The 25,352-nt window shown below is 39.3% G+C and overlaps 1 protein-coding gene across 9 annotated transcripts in view; it reads left to right on the top strand.

Moving 5' to 3' along the window:
• Positions 1 to 25,352, top strand: part of GRIK1 (glutamate ionotropic receptor kainate type subunit 1) — a 419,248-nt gene that overhangs the window by 271,491 nt on the left and 122,405 nt on the right. For all 9 annotated transcript variants that reach the window (XM_005657138.3, XM_021070896.1, XM_021070893.1 and 6 more), the window contains 3 exons: positions 9,718 to 9,771; positions 12,280 to 12,453; positions 22,589 to 22,732. In XM_005657138.3, coding sequence (XP_005657195.1) covers positions 9,718 to 9,771; positions 12,280 to 12,453; positions 22,589 to 22,732 — 372 coding nt within the window. The remainder of the gene's footprint in view (positions 1 to 9,717; positions 9,772 to 12,279; positions 12,454 to 22,588; positions 22,733 to 25,352) is intronic.

The following is a 25,352-nucleotide window of genomic DNA, read 5'->3' as shown; positions in this document are numbered from 1 at the left end:
ACTAGAAATACCATTCAGTTATTCAAGCCAGAAACCTAGAAGTGCCCTTGACTCTCCCTCACCTTTCGTATATATTAGTTGCAGAACGTTGTAGATTTTGCCTACTAACCATGTTTCTGATTTGACCTTCCTTTTCTCCATCATTTTCATCACCTTCCTCCTGTACTAGAACAACTGTTCTCTCTGCCACAAGTCCTCTCCCTCTCCCTTTCTCCATCTACCCTCCATGTAACCTCAAATGTGGTTCATTTATTTTTTTGTTTATTTTTTAATTAAAGTATAGTTGATTTACAGTGTTGTGTCAATTTCTGCTGTACGGCAAAGTGACCCAGTCATACATATATATGCATTCTTTTTCTCATACCGTCTTCCATCATGTTCTATCCATAGGGATTGGATATAGTTCCCTGTGCTGTACAGCAGGACCTCATTGCTTATCCATTCTAAATGTAATAGTTTGCATCTATTAACCACAAACTCCCTGTCTACCCCACTCCCTCCCCCTCCCTCTTTGCATCCACAAGTCTGTTGTCCATGTCTGTGAGTCTGTTTCTCTTTGGAAGATAAGTTAATCGGTGCCACATTTTAGATTTCAGATATGTGGTATCATGTGGTATTTGTCTTTCTCTTTCTGACTTACTTCACTTAATATGAGAATCTCTAGTTGCATTCATGTTGCTGCAAATGTCATTATTTCATTCTTTTTTATGGATGAGTAGTATTCCATTGTATATAACCACGTCTTTTAAAAAAATTTTATAGTTGATTTATAATTCTGTGCCAATTTCTACTATACAGCAAAGTGACCCAGCCATATGTATGTGTGTGTGTGTGAATACATACATATATATGTGTATGTGTGTGTGGGGGGGTTCATTTTAAATAAAATATCTGATCTTATCCCTCTCACACTTGAAATTCTTGAGTTCCCTCTCCCCAGCCCCTCATTGCCTGAAGCATAAAGACCACATTGTTTAGCATGCCATGCAAAACTGTCCACACTTTGTGCAATTATAACTTCAAGAATCTATTATGTGTCTTACACACTTTTAACAATTTGTGTTACAATTCTTTTTACAAACCATCTTTTTTTTTTGATGAAAGCTGACTCCCTTAAAGAGATTAAAATTCTTCACAAGCATCACTAAAGGGATTTGAAATTAGTATCTAATTAATTCTAATATCTGAAGAGATGTTGTAATAGAAGAGCTGTCTAGGTCTGAGTTCCTGGAAGAAAGGAAAAATGAATGAGGCCCCTAGTAGTACGAGCAACATTATGCATGGCACAGCCAATAACAGTGGGGTCCAGCTCTCTGAACAGGAATAAATGGGCAATTTATCTGGCTCTCTGGGCTTGATGGGTTCATTCCTTAAGATAAAAATCTAACTCCTGTCGTCCTAACTTTCCTCTCACCAAACAACCATAGGTTTTTATTTGGATTCTCAAAGTCCAGAAGGACTTTGTACAAACTATAGACTTTTCTCCCAACATATGCCTCCTATTACAACAATAAATAAATACAGCAAAAAGAGCCTAGGACTGAAATCAAACTTGGGTTCACATACTGTAACTATAAATGCAAATCTATAAATTGAGGATAACATTTCCTCCCCAAGGTGAAGAACCTCTCACAGCAAGGGACATGCAGCAAAGAGTAATTATGATCATTACTGTTGGCTTAAAAATATGAGTTTGGTTTGTATAAGTTAGTGGTTCTCAGCGCTAACTGTTTGTAAGTAGCCCCTGGAGAGTACTGGTATCACAGATCCTAATGCCTAGAACATAACCCAGATCAATAAATCAGAATTTTGGGGGGGTCAAGGTTTAGCATTGGTGTTTCTAAAAAGTTCTTTGTAGATTCTAATGAGCTGAGAAACACTGATATAAATAATTATTTTCTAAGCCTGATAGTTCTTAGATAAATGGACGAAATAAAGTCATCCAAAAAGCCAAAAAAGCTGAGAAACAGGCCTCAGATAATGATAAATTTAATATGCCACAGAGATATCATGAGACCGGCAGTCATGATTTAATGACTGCATGACTCTTGTCTCCTTCCACAGATTACCTTCAGGCAAATTGTAAAAGAAGCTTATTGCAAAACGATGGCAATGTATGCAATATATTCTCCATTAACTTTCCCGCTTCTAGATTTGTTCAGTTCTTTGCTGTTAAAACTTTTCTTCCATTGTACTCTTTCTTATGCCTCATCTTTCCACCGATTTCCCCTGGATGTTGCAGAGAGTTTATTCTTTGAATTCATGTAATCCTACGTAAGCTCCACTCTCTCCTCTTTGCCAGGCTGCCTCTTTCATTCTGCCAAGGGAAATCTTTTTTTTTCCTGCTCTGTTGTCAGCAGTCTGTACTCCTTAAATAGCAGAGCTCTTCTGTTGTGCACCTGGGTGATGTCATGCGGCTCTTCTGTAGGATTATCTTCTGAACCAAAGTTAAACCCCATTGGTGTCCTCCATTTGTTTATATCGATCAGCATCAGCTTCTCTTCTTCTGGCCACACCTCTGGAGAAAGAAGCTTACAAAGGAATTAAGATTGGAAACAGCCCCAAATAGTCTAGCTATGCCATTCACCAACACTTTGTGGAACATATTTTGCTTTTCTTTGATGTCTCCTGGAGACAGGAGGAAAGGGCCTCTGTTTGTAAATGGCATAGCACCATCTTCCAACGAAAAGGTAAGCCCTCAACTCTCATTGTAGGTTGCTCGTATCTGTGTATCTGCATGTGGTTAGTATATACACATGTGAATAGAGGGGCACAGAGAAATTTAGAAAGCTTTCAACTGCAGACAGTCATTTTTCCTCTTGATCCACGTACTGGATATCAATACACCCAAACTGTGCAATCTCATAGGTCGTAATCATGGATAGAGGTGTTTGTTTCCTACTGCTGCTGTAACAAATTACCGCAAATGAAGTTACTTAAAAAATAGCATTTTATCCTCTTACAGTTCTGGAGGTCAGAAGTCTAAAATCCAGTGTTGACAGGGCTATATTCTTTCTAGAGGTTTCAGGGAAAAACCTAACTTCTTGCCTTTTCCAGCTTTTAGAGACTGTTCTCCTTCCTTGGCTTGTGGTCCCATGTAACACTGCCCGTTTTATTTTACTTTGCTTTTATTTTATTTTATTTTATTTTATTTTATTTTTATTAGAGTATAGTTGTTCACAGTGTTGGGTTAATTTCTATATAGCACAGTGACCAAATCATATATATATATGAATATATATATATATGATTATATATATATATATATATATATGAATCATATATATATAAGAATATATATATATTCTTTTTCTCATTCTACCTCCCATTATGTTCTATCCCGAAAGATTGGATGTAGTCCCTGTGATGCACAGTTTTTATGTTGCTGTTGCTGTCGCTGTTGTTGTTGTTGTTGTTTTGGCCACGCCTGCGGTATGTGGAATTTCCCAGGGATCAAACCTGCACCACAGCACTAAGCCAAGCCGCTCCAATGACAGCACTGGATCCTTAGCCCACTGTACCACAAGAGAACTCCCATATTGCCTTTTATTCCCTTTTTTTCCATCTTCACATCCCTTCTTTGCCTTCTAACCATTCTGCTGCCTTGTGATTACTTTGGGTCCACCTGGAAAATACTAAGTCCTCTCCCATAAATTAAGATCCTTAAATTAATTATGGCTACAAAGTCCTTTTGCCACATAAAGTAACATATTAACAGACTCTGGAAATTACGATGTGGACATTTTTAACCGTAGTCCACAAAGCTATGAATAGTTTTCTGTATGTCAGAGTTTTCTGGGATGATCAAATTCTATTTTCTATACATTCCATGATTACTTTTGTAGCTATACGTTATACCCATTCAGTGTTGCATCAATAAAAACTTATCTAAAGGCCTACTTAGGAGTTCCCTGGTAGCTCAGTGGGTTAAGAATCTGGTGTTGTCACTGCTATGGTGCAGGTTTAATCCCTGGCCTGAGAATGCCAAAGGCACAGACAAAATAAATAAATACATAAATGCCTGCTTATACCTACATCCCTTGTTCTACTGATGATCAGCATTAAAAACTGTGTTGCTAAAGGCTCATTCTGTGTGGAAGATAGTGTAATTTCGGCCTAAAGTGCAAGTTGGCAGGTGAGAAAAAGCTACATGTTAGAGCTCAAACCTTCTTCAAATTCTTTCTCTGAGACCTGATATTATGCCACTGGTTTCCTGAAGATTATCTTTATGCTGAAATAAGTTATTTCTATCTTGAGGTAAAAATCATTATTTCAGCCACATTGTATATCACACCTTTGGAAGCTGTTCACTTGAAATTATTGACTAGAAACCATTTCTGATGGTTTAGAATTTATCCTGATATTGAGAAGGGTATAAAAGGAGCAATATACTTCAGGTTAGTCAATATAAACTTCTAAGGCATCTATTTTTTCAATGGAAAGATGCAGTAATAAAAACCCTTATAAATATTACAGGAATCCCTTGAAATTGCTTAGGAGCACTCTGGGTTCCATTTTAAGTTTCTGCTGCTACGATAGCAGTGTTATGCCAATTATTTGTGACATATGAATTACCCTTAGCGTTAGATGCTGAGAGTTTGTGGAGAATGTTTCTGTTGCCGTCTCCATAGCACTGGATTGGCTTCTGGAAAATGATCAGGTTGAAATATGTCATAGGTGTCCTAAGATACCAGAAGGCATTATTGGAAGACTTTTACCCAGAGACTTTCCAGGTTTCTTATAGACCAACTCTGTCACCAACCACAGGAATTAGACCCCAAAAACTACCTTCACTTAGACTTGAATGAGGGTGCTCAGGACCAACTAAAGCTGTCCTTTGTTCTGCTCAGACTGTTTGTGATACTTTTATTCATCTAAATCCGAGAGATAGGCTTTGCCAAGAACAAAGGGCTAGATCAAGAAGAGTCAAGGCTATTGTGAACAAGGCCATGAGAGTTCAATTGTGAAAACTCAAGCGAGCAACTGGGTCAGCATGGGGCCATCACGGTTAATGAGCAACAACTATATTTCAGAGTATCTTGATAAAGTGGGGTCATTAGAATTGTCCTTCCAAGAATCAAGTTCCAATGAGTTTATTCTGCCTTCCAACGATTCATTTTAACTGCAAAAGACAGAAAACAGTAATTATTTTCTAGCCACTGAAATAATATTCTTATAGCATTTCTATAACAGCATAAACACAGAGAACGCCTTCTTGAAGGTATCAGCCATCCTTCCCCTCACTGATTTAAGGATGGGGTGATCTAGATAGAATAGATCAATAAGTATAGAATAAATCAATAAGTTGAATAATATACTTAGGACATTGTTATTGTCATAAGTATTGTCATTTGCATACTGCTGAAGTATGCAGGACTTCTAGTGTTTTGGTATTGTTCTCTGTATTAATCAGGGTTCTTCAGAGAAATAGAAACAATAGGAAATATATATGAAGAGATTTATTATGAGGAATTAGTTCATGTAATTATGGAGACTCAGAAGGTCCACCATCTGCTATCTGCAAGCCGGAGACCCAGGAAAGCTGGGGTGTAATTACAGTCTGAAACTGTAGGTCTGAAAACCAGAAGAGTCAATGGTGAAAAGCCTCAGTGCGATGACAGTAGGAAGCCAATGTTCCAGTTCAGACAATCAGGCAGAAAACAAAAGCAGTGAATTCCTTCTTCCTCTGCCTTTTTGTTCTAATCAAGCCCTCAGTGAACTGGATGATGCTAGCATATTGTAGAAGGGCATCTGCTTTCTCAAAAGCTAATCTCATCTGGAAACATCCTCACAGACACACGGAGAAATAATGTTTAATCTGAGCAACCCCTTGGCCCAGTCAATTGACACAAAAAATTAACTATGGCCATCTACAAGAAATTTTAAGTCCTTAGAGCTGATTCTGCAGGGACATAGAGTATGATTACCTATGAATGGTATTTTGTTGTTGGTTACTCTAACCCAATCCAGCTACATCTGATCTCAATAGTTCACCTCTCTTTGTGAGAAAAAATAGTATTCCACTTCTCCGAACCATGATTATTTATGAAAAGAATTGAAGCTGCCTAGAAAAACATTTTTGAAACAAACTCATAAATATTTTTTTAAGAAAGGAGAGGAGTTGGTACCAAGAGAAAAATTAGGTAAAAAAACATAAAACTAGTGTACAACCATTAGCACAGGAACACATACCTCATGTTCCTGACTAGTTACTAATGGAGGATCCACACTGCAATTTTAACCCTAAAGTCCCTAGTTATCAAAATAAAGTCATTACATACTTTGCAGTACACATGAAACAGAAAATTGTATTAAAAAAAAAGACGGCTTGTCTGGCCCTGATAATCACGCTAATCACCTGCCAAGGTGAGCGAGATCTCTTGATGAGGACATATGTCAGTATCTTTCCCACTTCCTTCACCAAAACCAGCATATGGCCCCACCCAAACACCCAAGGGTCTGAGAAATGCAATTCCATCATGTGCCCTTCACATTGGCAAGATGGAAATGTTGCTGACAAAGTCCAGACTCTGGGTCTTCCAAAATCAAGAAGACTAGTAGGTATTCAGTACATCCCTACTATAGATATGAAATGTTATTGAAAGGACTAGATTTTTATCATCTATCAACCTACATAAGTAATGTGGTTTTAAGGGGTTATTTAATGAGAATAATTCTATTAGGAAACAGCCATTATTAAAGTATTGGTGGAAGGAATTAAGGGGAATGTGCTGTCAATACAACTAGCATTGATAGCCACATTTATTACTTATTAACGTGTGTTATGTGCTGTGTTTTGCACCATTAAACATGATTTAAATAAAGCCAAAACTAGTTCCTGTCAATACTGCCACTGGCTCCTAGCAATACGACAGGTTTTGGTAAGGTTTACACTGCCTGGGTCAGCGCCTCCTAGTCAATCCAGCCAAGTACAGTAACAAAATTTAAAGAAGATAGTGATGGTTAGAAAAAAGTCAGTTTTGCCAAGAATCATTTAAAAATCCCCATATCATGATTACACTTTAAAAAAAAATCCTGACATTTATCTTAATGTGACATTTTCCTAATCCCTTAATGACTTTTAGTTGAAATACCAACATGCAGAGAGAAAATCACTGTGTGAAGGCTATAAAGTATTAAATATACTGCTATTAGACAACCAAGCAGCCAGTCCCAACAGGTCTGCAAACCATTATAAGGACAGTTGTTTAACAAGCACCACCGTTGGTGCTACTGGCTTTATTTCTGCCTAAACTTTTCTCATTCTTCTGTGTCCTAGAGAGTCCACAAAGTTGACAGCTCAATAAAAAATTACTTGTTTCTTAATTTCCATTTTTAGGAAATTCAAGGGAAGAACTAGGAGGTACTAATCTATGCACTAGGTAGGGAAGTCAAGAATGGGGATTTTTCTAGTATATCAAATAAAAAGTATATCTGGAGGACCCAATGCTTCTTTCTGCAACAAAAGCAGGTTCATTGCCTGTTTATCCGCTGAATCTGCATAACTCTTTTCTAACATTAGAGACACATCACATGAATATTTGCTTCCAGGAATTACAGAAAAGAATAATAAAAATAATTAGTCGAATGGTTGCTTTAACAAAAAAAGCTTTGGAGTTCCTGTTGTGGCACAGAGGAAACAAATCTGACTGGGAACCATGAGGTTTCAGGTTCAGTTCATGGCCTCACTCAGTGGGTTAAGTATCTGGCACTGCTGTGAGCTGTGGTGGCTCACAGATGTGGCGGCTCGGATCTGGTGTTGCTGTGGCTGTGGCATAGGCTGGCAGCTGTAGTTCCAATTCGACCCCTAGCTAGGGAACCTCCATGTGCTGCAAGTGTGGCCCTAAAAAGGCAAAAAAAAAAAATTTTTTAATTTAAAATAAAAAAAAAAAGCCTATGCTGTCAATTGGTGATCAAATAACTTTTTATGAAGATAAATAGTTTAAAAAGAAAAATTAGCCTATGTGAAAAGCTGAAAACTCAGGTGCTTTTGCATTTTTCTGTTTCAGAAACAATATTTTAAACTTCCGTGTCCAGATGCATATCTTGACATAAAACTTGCCCAATCCCCTTTCCAGAGGCAATCTTGGCTGCAATTATACTAATGACCAAAGTGAAAAATTGAATACCTGACTGACCCCAGCAGGTTAGCTCTTTATGCTCCAATGATATAAGACAGCAGCTAACAAGACCTCACCATGCATGACTTTAAATGTTATTGATGGCCCTAAAGCAATTCTATCTTTTAAAAATCCTTTTGTGCACCTGGTCTTGTTATCACCATTGGAGTAACTTACACACTGAGGGTTTATGATTCATAGAGTTTCCTGTCATTTGTCTTACTTTCATGACATTACAATTTCTGTAAATATTCTTCCAGCTTTCATGTTAGCAGAGAGGGCAGACATGTCAGATCTGTGCTCCTGTATGTTACATGCCTGCCGTCTCTGAATATCTCTCCATTCTTTACCCCCTTTCATGTAAACTCCTTCTATTTTACATATCTTAGACACCTTATAAGACCTCTGATATCATGTGTTGCTTTTCCCAAGACCTTTTCTATCCATCTTTTCAACTGCAGTTATGAAAGTCCTTGTTCTTTAGTACAAGTGGACACGTTTTCCACAGAGCAATGATTCTCAGCCATGGCTGTGAAATACAGAAACCCAGGCTCCACTCTCAGAAATTCTAATTCAAGATGTTTCTGGAAGAGTATGAGAATATCTGATTTGAAAACTTCCAGAGGTGTTCTCGCTTGCATCCAGAATTTTTCAGGGTTGTGAGGGAAACTGTCTTGAAAGTTTGACTTCTAAGTCTTGTGCATTTCTATACAAACACCAGAAAAGTAGCACCCCAATGGTCTTCTGGTGACCAGCCCCAATTTACATGATTCATGACAATATCTTATCTCCAAAGCATTTGCAACTATTTCTTCTCAGTGGGCTTCATTTTTAGGAATATAAAAGTAAGATCACAGTGTAAGAAACTACCTCTAGCTAGAACCCACGTCCTTTTTGTCTATCTCCTTTTCGACCCTCCCTACAAATAATAACAATACGCACAGAATATTTGGAAATATCAAGATCCCAATTAGGTAACAGAATCAAAATTAAGAGGCTGTGTGATATGTATAAAATAGCCCTCATCTTTCTATCTATAAACAGTTCTGTTTTTTTCCCCTCCTCATTCTGTGGGATAAGATGGAAAGGTGTAGAGAAAAGGATTTCAAAGATATATGTATTTATACATCCTCATTTAAATACATCTACATATTGGTATCACCAATTCAACATTTAATGATCTTACTATGAGCATGATGTGATGGGATGATAAATACCAAAGCTAAGGAGATCAATAGAATATATACCTAAGCATGAGCTTACTCAGAAACCCAGCATTAGGGAAGGTAAAACTGTGCCATTATGGAAAACTGCAGATATAAAATTTGTTGAGCATAAATTATTTTTAAATTTGAGCATCAGACCAATGACTTCCATGAAGGTCAAACAGTATAACAAAAGAGCGTTGGTTGGAAGTCATTGGCCTGGATCTTAGCTCCACATCAGGTTTCTGTCTCAGGTTTCTGATCTACTGAATCTGGATTTCCAATAGCCCCTTCCTATTCTGTCTCCAAGCTATCCATCACAATCAACCTACTAATTATCTATTTGTTATTATAATTTTGTTTCTGATTCTTTTCTCATTTCTCTTTTGCAGATCCTGTTCATGGGCATGATGACTGAGTATTATCATTACTTTTTCACAACCCTGGTGAGCATATCTGCTGGAAATGAATTTCATGTGACAAAAATTATCTTCAGTTTTTTCGAAGTGTCAAAGGCAGGATATTATCATGGACATTTGTTGTACTTTGCTAAGCATGCTCTAAATCCAGGAATGCTGAACAACAGGGTTCTTTCTCTCTTGCTTTCTTTCTCTCTCCCTCCTTTTCTTTCCTTTTCTTTCTTTCTTTTTCTTTCTTTCTTTTTCTTTCTTTCTTTCTTTCTTTCTTTCTTTCTTTCTTTCTTTCTTTCTTTCTTTCTTTCTTTCTTCCTTTCTTCCTTTCTTCCTTTTCCTTCTTCTTTCTTTCTTTCTTTCTTTCTTCCTTTCTTTCTTTCTTTCTTCCTTTCTTCCTTTCTCTTCTTTCTTTCTCTCTCTCTTCCTTCTCTGCTCATAAACACACCCTTCCCCCATCACTGTGACATGTAGTTCTTCCTCAAGGCAACAGGGCCATCTGCCTCAGAACCTATCATCCCCAGGTGTACACACCCATAAGAGCTGGTTTTGGTGAAATTTGAACAGAATATGAACAATGAAATCTAAAAAGGCTAGTTTTCAATGGAAGGACAAACCAGTTGACCTTACACTCTTGCATTCCTCACCTTCCACTAACAAGGGGATATTGAAAATTGAACCTGAAACTTTCCATATTCTGTACTGCATAGAAACCTCAGTGTGCAGGCCAACCTAATCTTGTACAAGTTTAATGTATTCATTTCAGCACATTGTAGTTCTGTATTATTGAATTAATAAGATACTCAACATGCATTCTGAATGTTTCTGCCTGATCCTCTGTAGCTTGAGTAACTTTTCTTCTATTCATTGAATGTGCTAACGGAGTCATTCTTCCTTGGGTCTTATTCTTTAAATTTGCTTCTGTAAGCAATTTCCTTTGGTTTTATCTGCATCCTGGCATGCTTTGCTTTTATATTCTTACCATTCTTGCTCATGAGTATTAATAAAATTTAACAGAAAAAAAATAAAATTACTTAGTGCAAGGGAAATAAATATAACACTTTAAAAGGCAGTACACTTTGTCTTATATGAGCCAGGGGTTTAGAGAGGCATTCGTATAGTTCTACAGACTAGTGCAAAATTATCTTGGGAATAGTAGCGATGAAGAGAAGAATTATTCAAAAGAATGAATCTGTATGCATCTTCTACACATACAAATCATGGAGTGTTTCTGAAGCTACTTCTCTGTAGTAATCACTGATGAAGTAGTATTTCATATTACACTGTATAAACCAGTTAAATTGTTAGGAAATTTTTATGGAAGTTATTTTTTTCCCATTAAATGCTTTTTTTTTCTTTCTTTTTACAGCCACACCTGCAGCATATGGAAGTTCCTGGGCTAGGGGTCGAATCAGAGCTGCAGCTGCCAGCCTATACCGCAGCCACAGCAACACCAGATCCAAGCCCCATCTGCAACCCACACCACAGCTCATGGTAATGGTGGATCCTTAACCCACTAGGAAGGCCCGGGATAGAACCTCATCCTCATGGATATTATATAGGGTTTTTAACCTGCTGAGCCACAGTGGGAACTCCTTAAATGCTATTTGGAAAGTTTGGTTTATTCTTAAGCATGAGATATTTTTAATGACATATTTTAAAGTCTAACCTTTCTTTATAAGAAAAAAATTGAAGTTATCAGTTAAGTCTCTTTTAAATGTGAGCCAGCACAAACTTCTAGTTGACTTAGCCTCCTCTAAGGTGGAAAATACTGGGGTGGGTTAAAGTTTTTTTTTTTTTTTTTTTTTCTGCAACATTGTCTGAAAGTTCTACTCTTAAGACGCTCATGCCCACACAGCCAAAGGCTCCAGTTTATTCTCTGAAGAGAATCTTTGGTTCTTATTATGAGCTTGTATACAGTGAGCAGTCTTAATGACTTCATTATATGAGATATATTTTCAGGGAGCCAGGGGAATTTTTTTTTTTTCCCTGAGAGTTGATCTTCCTGTCAAATGCACTTGCAAGCTTCCAATTTCACCTCCTTTGCAAGACTCAAGGCAGCCTGGGGCAGCATGAAGGGGATACCACCACTGACAAGTGGCTTCTTCTTAGGCTAATCACATCACAGCTTCGATCCTCAGTTTCCTCCTCTAGAAAATAAATGCAGCGAACCAAATGGACACAAAGATCCCTTCTAATTCACTCTATCCTAGGAAGTGAGTTTTCTAGCTTCTCAGAATGTCTTATCCTACGACCAAGGGCATACTAATTATTGGCAGCTAAATTCCTGTACTTGGGTTTATACAAACTGTAACTGTGTTGCCAAAAAATGGATGAAAATGAAAGGTGATTACTGCCTTAGAGTTGGTCAGGCAGCATGCAAATGAAAAACAACGGGAAATGTTCTTTTATAGAAACAGTGTGATGACGGCTGCCATTCTTGTTTTAATCTATCTGTTGCTCTTGCCGTCTTTAGTTCTCTTTTGCCTAGAGCACACTGAAAATGTTAACTCTTTCTATTTTATCATTTTTAATACTGCGCAGGACTTATTTGCTTTAGATCTGGAACTCTACAGGTACAGCGGTGTAAATATGACCGGGTTTCGGCTGCTCAATATTGACAACCCTCACGTGTCATCCATCATTGACAAGTGGTCCATGGAGAGGTTGCAGGCCCCGCCCAGGCCCGAGACCGGCCTTTTGGATGGCATGATGACAGTGAGTAGTTTTAAAATAAAATCATTCAAGATAATGTTTGACTTCCTTAGAGATTAGGTTATGAATCTCATGTGTCTTGTATAGAGCGAGGAAAAAAGCGTTATAACCTGTGCCTCGGCTTGTATGACAGGAGGAGAGAAAGAGGAAGCGTTTTATGTATTTTGAACGCCTGTGCCTGGTTACTATCAAAACCTACTATTTTCAGCTTCCTGGCCGTAATGGCCTCAGCTAAAAAAGTCAAGGAGGGGAGCCACCAGTGTCAGCCAAATGGAGGCAAAGCAGAAACCAAAGCAAGGGAAAGTGCAAGAGGGTAACCCCGGAATGTGACTTTGAGAAGGAGGGAGGGAAAAAGAGCAAAGTGCCAAGAAAAGTTCTGCAGAATCAGTTTACCTTCCTCGCTTCGGCCACATCTCAGTAAGCCCAAGCACAGGTGGAAAAAAGTCTGGATTTCCATACAGTTGGTGCATTCACATTCTTCCCGTCCTGGGTTGGTGGAGGCACACCTTTGCAGACACTGACCGTGTTTCACACCGGCCATATGTTGCTCTCAGAGCAGATGCCAAGCCTGCCTCCTGAGGAGAGAGAAGTACTCTGCTAAATAGATAAATTGCAAACGGCCTCATCAGAGAGCTTCTCACTAACATCGTTTGTCTCTTGTTGTCAAATGCACCTACCCTTGCTGTATTTCTCTAATGAAGCTCCCTGTGTGATGGAAGAAAATTGCAGGAAATAAAAAAAAAAGATTTCTATGTCGGAACAGTGTCATCCGAGGGAAAAGATATTGGGAAGCGGGCAGGTAATAGCATTTTAAATTGGCATAGTATTTCACTCTCTGTTCCCATCATCGGGAGAAACACTCTTGCTTTTAAGATGCAATTTACTGATAACTGAAAGGTATCATCTCACAGAGAAAAAAACTTGAGGTTTCTCTTTTTTTAATGTTTTTTTTTTTTTCTAATGAACAAATGCTAAAAAGAAATAAAAGAAGGAAAGAAGTGGTTCTGGATGATCCCATGTTCAAGGTCCCTGACTTTTTTAAATCTGAAATAACTCTTAAAATATACAAAGTGATCTGAGAGATAATGACAGAAAGGATTTTGGTACAAAGGAGCCTTGGGATGATTTGAAACGTTGCTTTGCATAAAAATAAGTAGAGGATATCCAGGGGAATACTAGACTTCTGAAAAGGAAGAAGGAAAGCTAAGAACAAGAGGAAGGGAGGAGGAAGAGATAGAGACAGAGACAGAGACAGAGGTTAATATGTAACATGTTGGGTTTTTCTCCCTTTTCCTCTTGGATTTGTAATTCTAGTGTCCAAATTTGGTTCAAAATTGTTTGCCCCCACCCCACGCCCACCTCCCAAACAAGATGTCTACCACAGGATGAGATCGCCAAGTCATATTTACCTACCTACGTTTGGTATGTACCACTACCAGAGTTATAGTTTGGAGTTATATTAACAAAGATTGTGGATTTACGCCAAACATTAAATATTCATCACAAGTATGGCTCAATTTACCAAAAAAAAAAAAAAAAAGTCTGTTCTCTTCAATTCTACTGAGTTGACAGAACATTTTGCACATATTGACTGAAATAGGCAAACCATTGAACAAGGAAGACAGAGCCATGCCCCTCACACACCCAGTCAGGCCTGGCTTGAGGTGCTGCAAATGGCAGTCTTGTGGAGAGGAAGCCAGGCACAGCCAAGCTCCAGTGGTTGAAAGAGAACCCATTCTGTCTAGGGTTTATTCTTATCTTCCTCTAACCAGAGGGGTGCCTTTATTGTTGTTATTATTATAAATTATAAAAAGGAAAAATGGGGCTTTATCAGAATGGAAGAGGGTAGTTCACCAAGTTGCTCTAAAAAAGTGGGTAGAGGAGCTATGTTAGGTCATGACAATATTAGCCAAAACAAGGGGGAGCACTCAGTGCCCACTGGAAGTTGGATTCCATTGTCATAAAGATAGTTTTGAAATTGATCTTGTGAAACATAATGTTGACCTTTATTTATCTGAAGGGTCCATTTTTCCATTCACTGTTTCCTTTTGTCTTCCAGTAGAAGTGGCTAATTTGGGGCTGTAGACAAGAGTCATAGAAAATCTAAAGGGCAGGTAGAAGACATGGAGTGGACTAATCACCAAGCCAAGGGAGCAAGTCCCCAAGCCCAGGCCCAGTGCCAACACACCTTTGCAATCCAGTTGCCTCTTCCTCAAACTCTTTTTTTTCTGTAACTTAGAGAGAAGCCATTTGTTTTCAACTCCACTGGGTCTATATATCCTAGATCCAGCATTTCATTTGTTCTTGCATCTCTAGCATCTGCTGCTTGCAATGCCTAGAGCCTTCCCCTAGTCAGGTTTGCTCAAATGCCACTTCACTGGACAAGCATTCTATGAACCCACTACCTACTCTAGTAATCTCCTGCCTGTTATTCCCTCTCCCATAACCTGCTTTACTTTTCTTTGTAGCCTTTATGACATAACACGTCATATTTAGATTTGTCTGCTCAGCGCCTTCCACCATAAGAATATAAATTCCACATAGCTGGAGATTTTGGTGTTTTGTACTCTGCTCTATCCCCAGCACTAGGAAAGGGCTGACACAGAGCAGGCCTTCAAAAAGATGTATTTAACAAAGGAATTAATGTACTAAATAAATATAATTTGAGCTTCAACTGACTCAAGATGTTAAATGAAAAATATTCTTGTAGCTTGAAATAATTCTGCATAAGTCCAAAGAGAGCTCCTGGAAATAAGAAATAGCCATGATTAGTAAAGATGAGATTACTCCAAAATAATAACATTATTTAAAAAATTAGCTATAGACTAATCATTATTAATTATTAAGTAATACCCTTTTTTTTGTCTTTTTTTTTTTTTTAATCTTTCTAGGGCCATACCCACGGCATATGGAGGTTCCCAGGCTAAGGGTCGAATCAGAGCTGTAGCCACCAGCCTACGCCAGAGCCACAGCAACGCAGGATCCGAGCCACATCTGTGACCTACGCCACAGCTCAGGGCAAGCCAGATCCTTGACCGGCTGGGCAAGTCTGGGGATCAAACCTGCAACCTCATGGTTCCTAGTTGGATTCATTTCCACTGCTCCACGATGGGAACTCCCAGTAATAAACTTATTATAACAGACTTGCTTTCTCTGAAATCATGAGCAACTATCCCACCAACCTCCAAAGTGAATTTCCCTATAGCCCTTTAAAGTCATATTTTAATGTGTACCACATACATACCCAGATACCCATATGAGTGTGACTGGGTCACTTTGCTGTACAATAGAAAACTGACAGAACGCTGTAAACCAACTACAATGGAAAAAATAAAAATCATTTTTAAAAAACCCTATGTATTTTTATGTCCCACCTACTTATCTATTTTCCTTTTTCATGTTTTAGCTATTAAGAATTTCTCAGGACTTGGAGTTCCCATCGTGATGCCGCAGAAACAAATCTGACGGGGAGCCATGAGGGCTGGCCTCGCTCAGTGGGTTAAGGATGGCCTTGCTGTGAGCTGTGGTGTAGGTCACAGCCTCTCACAGATGAGGCTCGTATCTGATGTTGCTGTGGCTGTGGCTTAGGCTGGCAGCTGTAGCTCCAATTGGACCCCTAACCTGGGAACCTCCATATGCTGTGAGTGTGACCCTAAAAAGCAATAAATAAAGAAAGAGTTTCTTAGGACTTCACACACTAAAAATATCTCCAAAGAATGTTATTGGAGTTCCCGCCATGGCTCAGCAATTAACAAACCCATCTAGTATTCATGAGGACGTGGGTTCATCCTGGCCTCTCTCAGTGGGCTGGGATCTGGCATTGCCATGAGCTGTGGTGTATGTCGCAGAGGTGGCTCTCATCCTGCATTGCTGTGGCTGTAGTGTAGGCTGGCAGCTACAGCTGCGACTTGACCCTAGCCTGGGAACCTCCATATGCCATGGGACCGGCCCTAGAAAAGGCAAAATGACCAAAAAAAAAAAAAAAAAAAAAAGTCAAACTTGTTATTTATAACACGTTTTTTTTTTTGTTTTTGTTTTTCCTTTTTAGGGCCGCACCCATGGCATATGGAAGTTCCCAGGCTAGGGGTAGAATTGGAGGTATAGCTGCTGGCCTACACCACAGCCCCAGCAACACAGGTTCTGAGCCACATTTGCAACCTACACCACAGCTCATGGTAACACCAGATCCTTAACCCACTGAGCGAGGCCAGGGATTGTGCCGGCAACCTCATGGTTCCTAGTCGGATTCATTTCCACTGTGCCATGATGGGAACTATGCCACTGTGCCATGATGGGATGCTATGTCCCTGAATAACTAAATGACCTAAGTTATTTTAGCCTCACTAAACCTGCTTGCTCATTTGTAAACCTGTGTAATAATACTTTATGGTGTTACTTTGCAGATTAAATTAGGTAACATAGACAAAGCCTTTAGGACATAGAATTGAATTTGCTTGATGGTTACCTGCTGTTTTGCCAATTTGTAGTCAATCAAAGAAGAACAAAAGACATTCTGAAATATAGAGGTGGAATCCTTATTCTGTCTTATTCAAGGCCAGAATCTATTTGTTGGCAAGAGATGCATCCCTCTTCCCTGGGACCTGTGTAGACTTGTATGGCCAGTGGGATCACCCAGGTCTTTTTTCCACCTCTATATATAGTCCTCTTTTCCCACCTCATCCCTCTCTCCAAAGCCGGCAAATACTGAGACTTGCAATATGCAGCTTCAGTGCCAGGCCTCACTGGACCTGCTGGAGCTGCCATCCTGCTTACTGAAGTTCTAGATTGTGAGTACATGGTGAACTCTTTGCTACCTCCCACAAACCTCAGTTCTCTTAGGGGTTGCTCCTCCCTAGGTCCTGCGTGCTTCCCGTCTCTCCCACCACTGTGGCTCCCTCACAAGCCTCCACCCCCACCAGCTAGTGCTCCCTTGTAGGGCTCAGGTAGAGCAAAACACGATCCTCCCACTCTTATCAGAATCCTCATCACTTCAAAAGATGTGTCTCAGCAAAGAGGGGAAACAGCTAATTCATCCTGAGGCAAATTTCTTTTAGCTCTAGGCTGTGGGTGAGATGTTTGTATTATAATAGAGGAAACTGTTAACACCACGTAGGAAAGGAAGTTCAGGAAATGAGGGAAGGAGGTGTTCTTTGAAAGTATTTCCCTTCTAGAGAACTGACTGTCACCCATCCGCCTCCGGTTGGGGAGAATGTTTCCAAATTTGGAGGGAAGATGGGAAATCTATCTTTTTTGCTCCTTTGCTTTCTGGAGACCAGGTCGCCGCCCTTCTGCATCCTGATCGCCTCTGGCTTTTTCCAACATCAGGTGCACACCAGGCAGGCAGCAAAATGTGGGGACTCGCAAGCCCATGTCATGTTGTTAGTCTTTGTCCCTAAGGTGATGTATCACCGCATTGATATGCGCTGAGGCTCCCAAGGCCACATTCAGATCTGACGATTTGCAAGAAGGACTCACAGAAATCGGAAAATGTGTTATAGTCACAGTTAATTTATTACAGCAAAAGGGTACAGATTAAAATCAGTGAAGGAAAAAGTAGCCAAGGACCAAGTCCAGGAGAAACCATACCTGAGCTCCTGGTGGTCCTCTCCCAGGAGAGTTGCACTGATGTGCTTTACTCTCTCAGCAAAGATGTGTGACAGCATATATGAGGTGTGGCCAATCAGGGACGCTCGTCTGAGCCTCAGTGTCCACGGATTTTATGAGGGATCCGTCACATAGGCAGAGAGTACCTTCATAGCACCTTAGTCTCCAGGGATTCCAGGGGTCAAACTGAAACGGCATAGCCCAGAGCCCCAGGTGGACAAAAATGGGCGTTCACCATAAATCACGTGGTGGCAGAAATATTTGTATTACTCTGGACCCCAGGGATTCAAAGACACTCTGGTCAGGCAGGATTTCTGAGGAGGTAATCTCCCAGAAGCAGTCAGGGCTAGTCCATTTTTTTGAATGTGCAGGGTTTGAATACCCTTAGCCCTCTGAGTTAATCCTTTATGGCACATCATTTTATAATCAAAATATTGTGCATTGGAGAAAAGCCCACTTTCAATAGGCCTGTTTCGTGATCCGTGTTGTTGTAAAAAGATGGTCTTAGAGGCATGGAGAAACGTGGTTTCATCCAAGCTTTAGATGGAAATAAAATGGGAACACAAACACATTTGAAAGAATAACATTTGAAACACAGGCCAATTTTTTTTTTTTTTTTTTTTTTTGCCTTTACCTAAAATGACTTGAGACTTACTGTTTGATAAGCAGGCCTCTAGCACAAAACTGAAAATGGGAGGAAATTCTGTGGTAGTTTATTTGTGTTATAAAATACTTAGAGTAAACGTCTCCTCAATCTAAGAAAACATTTTAGGACAAGAAGTATAGTGTTAGAATAAATGGTTTTCATCTTCAAATTTGAAAAAGCACTGATCAGGCTCATAGTTTTGAACCACGTTATTACCCAGCCCAGCACAGAGACAGCCTTGACAGATAAAGTTAAAATCGTAGTGTCTAAATTAAGTTTAGGGAAAAGTTAGATCATTGAACTGCCTCTCCAATGATCTAACTTCTTTATCAAATCAATCAATTAGCCAGTTAGTGAATATATAGTAAATACATATATAAAATTTTTTATAATTATTTCATCTTTATTAATTCTTAAATCAGGTAAGATATATTTTTTAAAAAAGGTGAATTGTTTTATGTGAAAATCTTGGTATTTTGATATGAATGTTTTCCCTATAGTGTTTCTTTTGTTTTTGTTTCTGCATTTTTAGGGCCGCACCTGCAGCATATGAAGTTCCCAGGCTAGGAGTCAAATCAAAGCTACAGTAGCTAGCCTATGCCACAGCCACAGCAATGCCAGATCCCACCCACATCTGCAGGTATCCTTAACCCACTGAGTGAGGCCAGGGATCTAACATGTGTGCTCATGGATACTAGTTGGGTTCATAACCTGCTGAGCCACAATGGGAACTCCCCTGTAGTGTTTTTAAGTTTCATGCCACTGCAAAAAGTCCAAGTCTCCACAGCATTGTGGTTTAGGGCATGAGCCCTGAAATCAAAGCTTACTTCCTGAGATAGAATCTTCACTCCTTGCCTTACTGGATACGTAACTTTAGGAAAGTTATTAAAGTTATGTCCTATATCTTGAAGCCTCGATCCTTCTGTCTGTATAACGGGGACAACACTCACTTCAAAGGTTTAATTTCAGTAATTAAAAGAGATAATGTGTAAAATGCTTGTAACGCCTGGCATGTCATTAATTGTCAATGAATATTGACCATTGTTGACCCATTACTTATAATCATCAAATCATCAGACAGACAACTTGCTTAGAAGCAGCTCAGCTTTGTGGCTGAGAGCATAAACCCTAGCACCAACTTCTGTGTTTGAATCTTGGCTTTCCTACCACTACTTTGGGGATACCCTTTAATCTTGTCAATTCTTCACCTGTAGAGGAGTAGCAGTTATGGTGATGATACAATGTTTGCAAAAATTTTGAGAATAGCATCTGACATTTAATAAGTGTTTGATAAATGTCAGCTATTATTATAATTGCATTTTGAAAGTCTCATTCTACCAATAGATTGAGAATGGCCTTATATTAGTCACTTAATTTCCCTGAACTCAGTTTTCTCATCTATCAAATGGATTGCATCAGTTTTGAACTATCATTGGAATATTTTTAGGCTTTAACTTCATCATCACCACTACCACCAATCTAACTTCTGTGTGTCAGTCATGTAAATATGAGTGAAACAGCTTACCTTAGAAACCATCATGGAGTTCCCACTGTGGCTCAGAGGTAATGAACCTGACTAGTATCCATGAGGATGCGGTCAATCCCTGGCCTCACTCAGTGGGATACACTTAATGTGGCAGTGGTGTAGCTCCTATTTGACCCCTAGCATGGGAACTTCCATATGCTACAGGGACAGCCCTAAAAAGAAAAAAAAAAGAAAAGAAAAGAAATACATCAAAAAGCCTTAGGATTATACAGTTCTCACAAAAGTGTATTTTATTTAAGCCTGAAATGGCATTAACTTCTTCAGCAAACATTTATTAAACAAAACGCATGTGCCAAGAACTGTGCTAATCAGTAAGAAAAATGAAGTTGAACAGTTTCTGCCGAGAAGCCTACATTATTATCAAGAAACAGATGTGAAGGAAAGATTATAAATAAACTATATGAAATGGAAGAGATAATGATAGAGATTCACAGGAACAGAATTCAAGGTAGAGATAGTCCCTGAATTTAAAGACTGATAGAATGCAAGATCTAGTTCCCCTTATTTTTGCTTTCTAGCTCCATCAAGACAAGGTCCTACTGTATACACAGGGAACTATATTGAATCTATTGGGATAGAATATGAGGGAAGTTGATATGAGAAAAACAATATGCGTGTGTGTGACTGGGTCCCTTTGCTGTACAGCAGAAATTGGCACAACTTTGTAAAGCAGCCATACTTTAATCAGAAATACATATTCAATAAATGCATAGTAAATGTTGTATAAATCAACTGACTTTAGAAAACCATATGATAATCTTCATTCTATGACCTGGCTTTTTGATTTAACTTTACCAATGATTGGCTATATGTATGACCCTACACAAATCAATATACTGTCTGGAGTTCAATTTCCTACATAAAAGATACTTTTATCCACCTGTCTTGCTTATTTTGCCTGGTTGTTAGAATTTCAAATGAGCTCTTATAGTTGAAGTTACTATGAAAACCCTCAAGTAAAATGTGAAAGTATCATAAGATTTTATCCTTAAAGAAAATCATAGGACAGTATATTTTATAAAATGCTGGGAGTGTCATGTAAATTTTGCAAATGAGAGAAATTTCATGAGGAATCAAAGAATGGCATGCCCAGCCCCCAAAAGAAATGATGACTTATCATCTCTGTCAGGAAACAAGTGCTGACAAAAACACACATTTTCTGAGCAAGTTACACATGTCCATTCTATAACTATAATCTTCTTGACTCTGTAAACGAAAGTGACCAAAACTAGTATCTTTATCTAGAAATCATATGCTAGTTTTACTCACAGCACTTTCTTTCTACCAAATATAATATAAAGAAGTAAATATAGTAGTAAGTAGAGATAGGAAAATACTGAGAAACAAAATCCGATGTTGAAATATTGAGCTTTAGTCAATTCTAACTCAATATAGTTGATTTTTTTCTTTTCTTTTTAGGATCACACCTGCAGCATATGGAAGTTCCCTGGCTAGGGGTCGAATCAGATCTGCAGCTTCCAGCCTACACCAGAGCCACAGCAACATGGAAACCAAGACAAGTCTGTGACCTACGCTCAATGAGTGAGGCCAGGGATTGAACCCACATCCTTATGGATACTAGTCAGGTTTGTTTCCACTGAGCCACAATGGGAATTTCCACATAGTTTATCTTAACACTGGGCTTAACATAAGACGCTCCAAAAATATTTGTTCCCTGAATCAAGTCTTTTGTGGCTGATCTGAAAAAGCATGAAATGGCATTAACTCCTTCAGCAAAACTTTTTTTTTAAAGAACTTAAGACAAATACCATATGATATACTTGTATGTGGAATCTAAAATATGGCACAAATGAACCTATACACAAAACAGAAACAGACACACAGACATAGAGAACAGACTTATGGTTACCAAGGGGAAGAAGGAAGTGGGATAGACTGGGAGTTTGGGGTTGGTAGATGTAAGTTATTACATTTAGAATGGATGAACATTGGGTCCTACAGTATAGCACAGGAAACTATATCCAATCTCTTGGGACAGAACATGATGGAAAATAATATGAGAAAAAGAATGTATATATATGTGTGACTGGGTCACTGTGCTGTATAGCAGAAATTGGCACAACACTTTTAATCAACTGTACTTTAATAAAATTTTTTTAAAAAGAAAATACAAAGCATAGCTATTACTACAATTTACTTTGGGGTGTAAGGTATTATTTTAGAGAAAAAGGGCTATTGAGGAATACAGGATGTTCTGCTGGAGAATAAATGGCTGTCGAGATTAGACAAATAGGAGATAAGGAAGCAGACAGGGCATTATGCAGGTAAAGGAATGTAAGCAAAGATGGAATTGAAGATGAGATGTATGTTTTCCTCCACAGACTGAAGCTGCTCTGATGTATGATGCTGTGTACATGGTGGCCATTGCCTCCCACCGGGCTTCCCAGCTAACCGTCAGCTCCCTACAGTGCCATCGACACAAGCCATGGCGCCTTGGACCCAGATTTATGAACCTGATCAAAGAGGCAAGTGCTGCTTGTTCACAGTTCATTCTGACTTAGCACTGTTGGACTTGTCCATGTGGTGAGGTCCTTCCTTTAAGGCCTGTTGGCTTGATATCTGCAGGAGAGGAGAAGACACCATTAACCAGTCTGCTACGAATTCACTGGTAAACATTCGTCTAGAAGAACTATCAGGAACTTTCTGGTGTGATGCTTAAAATTTTAAGGAGCCACCAGATCATAACACCAACTTCCTTCATTTCGACTGTGGCCCCAGCTGCTGTTAGCCCTCCACACATGTTCATAATAGCTCATAGGTGCTCATTCTATGACCTGTTGAGTCAAGGGTAGGTTGGTCCATCCCTGAAGGGTACCAGAGATAGTTCCACATTGTCAGCTCATAGTTCCAGTGGTTTTCCAAGTCTTGGGTTCTACAGGACCAAATAGAAAGACCTCTTTGTTTTAATGACTTGCTAATTATTTCGCCATTTGTCAGCTAACCAGAAAAGTCTTGTCCCTTTTGAAAGGGATGGATTTGCACTAAAGGATTTTCAAGAGTACAGGGTTTGAGTGGCGTGGGGGTAAGGAAGAGAATTTTCACTATTGCCCTGAAATCCTGGGCACCCTTTCCATTTCTCCAAGGCTCTTCGACTTCCCTTCACCAGACTCTGTTCTAGGATCTTATAGATATATCTTCTTGAATTGCCTTTGACCCCAACATACACCTCTTAGTGAGTTTGGACTTGACGAGATGAAACAAGGTACATGGAGGCAGACAGACCTGACTGAGGATTCACCATACACTGTGGAGCTGGTCTAATGTTTTCTCAATGGGATGCAGAGATTTACCTCTTAAGTGAAGAGTATCTTTATTCCTTTCTGGAGTGGAGAAGGTTGGGGTGAGATAAAGCCATAAAAGAGAAAAATAGCAGGGGCCATAGAATAAGAGAAGAATATCCAGCCAAGAGCAAGGGCAAAATCTAAAGAAAGCTACCTGCTTTGGGCTTTATCTCTGCTGGTCTCTTCAGCACCTACAGTCCATCTTTCAGGCACTTCAGTCTACTTCCTTATTGAAGGCTGACTCTGATCCACAAGGGTCAGGTCTAGAGAGGCATGGGGTATGAAGGTTGACACTAGCCAGGCTCCAAACCAAGGTTATTTGCAGGGCTGAGACTGGAGTATGGCAAGCAGCAAAAAAGTGCCTCAGGTAGATGATTTAAGGAGGCACTCACTCTCACATTTGAACTCTGATCTACATGGAATTGAAAGGGAGTTCTTCCTTAAATTTTGTGCTCTGGGCACCTCTCTTACCTCATTCTATTCCTGACATGCTAATGCTGGTTTAAATTTCAGCTCCACTAACTTTCATGAGCCATGTAACCTAGATAAGTTACTTAAACTCTTGTCTCAGTTTTCTCGTCTATAAGATGGGAATAACACTTTCTATCTCACTGCATTTTGGGGAGCATAAAGAGTAAAGTTAATACTTGTGAAGAATAGTGCAGAAACATAGTAAGAATCAGAGGCCTTAGCTAGTCTCTTGCCATTGGAATGGCCCATTCAGAACAGCCCTTATTCAGTTTTACGGAGGATGATGCCAGGAATTTCAAACTGGCAACTGCAGCAAGAACAACAAAGAAATCACAAATAGGCGTGCAATGCAATACCCTTTCTGACAACTACATAAATCTGACATACTGTGTCTAATAGGAGAACATCACACAGCCTCTCCTCTCCCTGCAGTGATCATGGTTATGTCCTGAATCGCTATCCTGATCACCTTGATCTTTTACAAGAAAACAGCTGGTTTCCTTTTATCTCCTACCAAGGGGAGGAGAGGCATGAGACCACATGAAAGCTTGGGATCAAACACTCTGGAGCACCCCAAGCACCTTTTTTTGCTTCTACTTAAGTTGCATAAGAAGGTGAAATGACCAAGTCATATTTAGATCTATTTAAAGAAATAATGAGCTCTAAGATGAGGGACCACATTGAAAGCAAGGAAGCCTTTTACGTCTGTTGACTCCAAAGAACAAATTCCCCATTCTCAGGCTCCACAACTGCGGGTGGAGGAGGGGGTGCATTAGAAACTCTGTGCTCATCCTCTCTTTTGTCTCCTGAGTCACTGATGCCTTACACCGCCTTTGGCAGAGTGTAGGAACCTGCAGAGAAGGGGGGTAGTAAGTTAACCCAGAGCAATGCCCCAGCCTGGTGAAGGACGAGCACAGAGGGAATTCTGAAACAAACTAAAACATGCCAAAGTGAGAAAATGCAGATATTTCTTTTTTTTCTATTTAAAATACTGTTTGTGGTTTTACATTCATTAACATTACACCTAAGAGCAATATCAGGTAACATTTATACATTTTCCACAGGAGGCAGAGGTTCATTTGCTCATTCTTTATGCCAAAGCAAGTAAATACAGGCATTAGCAAAAAGTGAAAATAGGTCACTATTGCATTAAAAAAATATTTATGAATTCATTTAATACATATATTGCTTTTTAGGGCCACACCCATGGCACATGGAAGTGCCCAGGCTAGGGGTCAAATCAGAGCTGCAGCTGCCAGCCTACACCACAGCCACAGCAATGCCAGATCCAAGCTGCATCTGTGACCTACACCACAACTCACCACAATGCTGG

Source organism: Sus scrofa, chromosome 13 (genome assembly GCF_000003025.6).
Source record: "Sus scrofa isolate TJ Tabasco breed Duroc chromosome 13, Sscrofa11.1, whole genome shotgun sequence".
In the NCBI taxonomy this organism is placed as follows: Eukaryota; Metazoa; Chordata; class Mammalia; order Artiodactyla; family Suidae; genus Sus; species Sus scrofa.
Note: the sequence above shows the minus strand (reverse complement) of the source record. Positions and strands in the feature narration are given on the sequence as shown.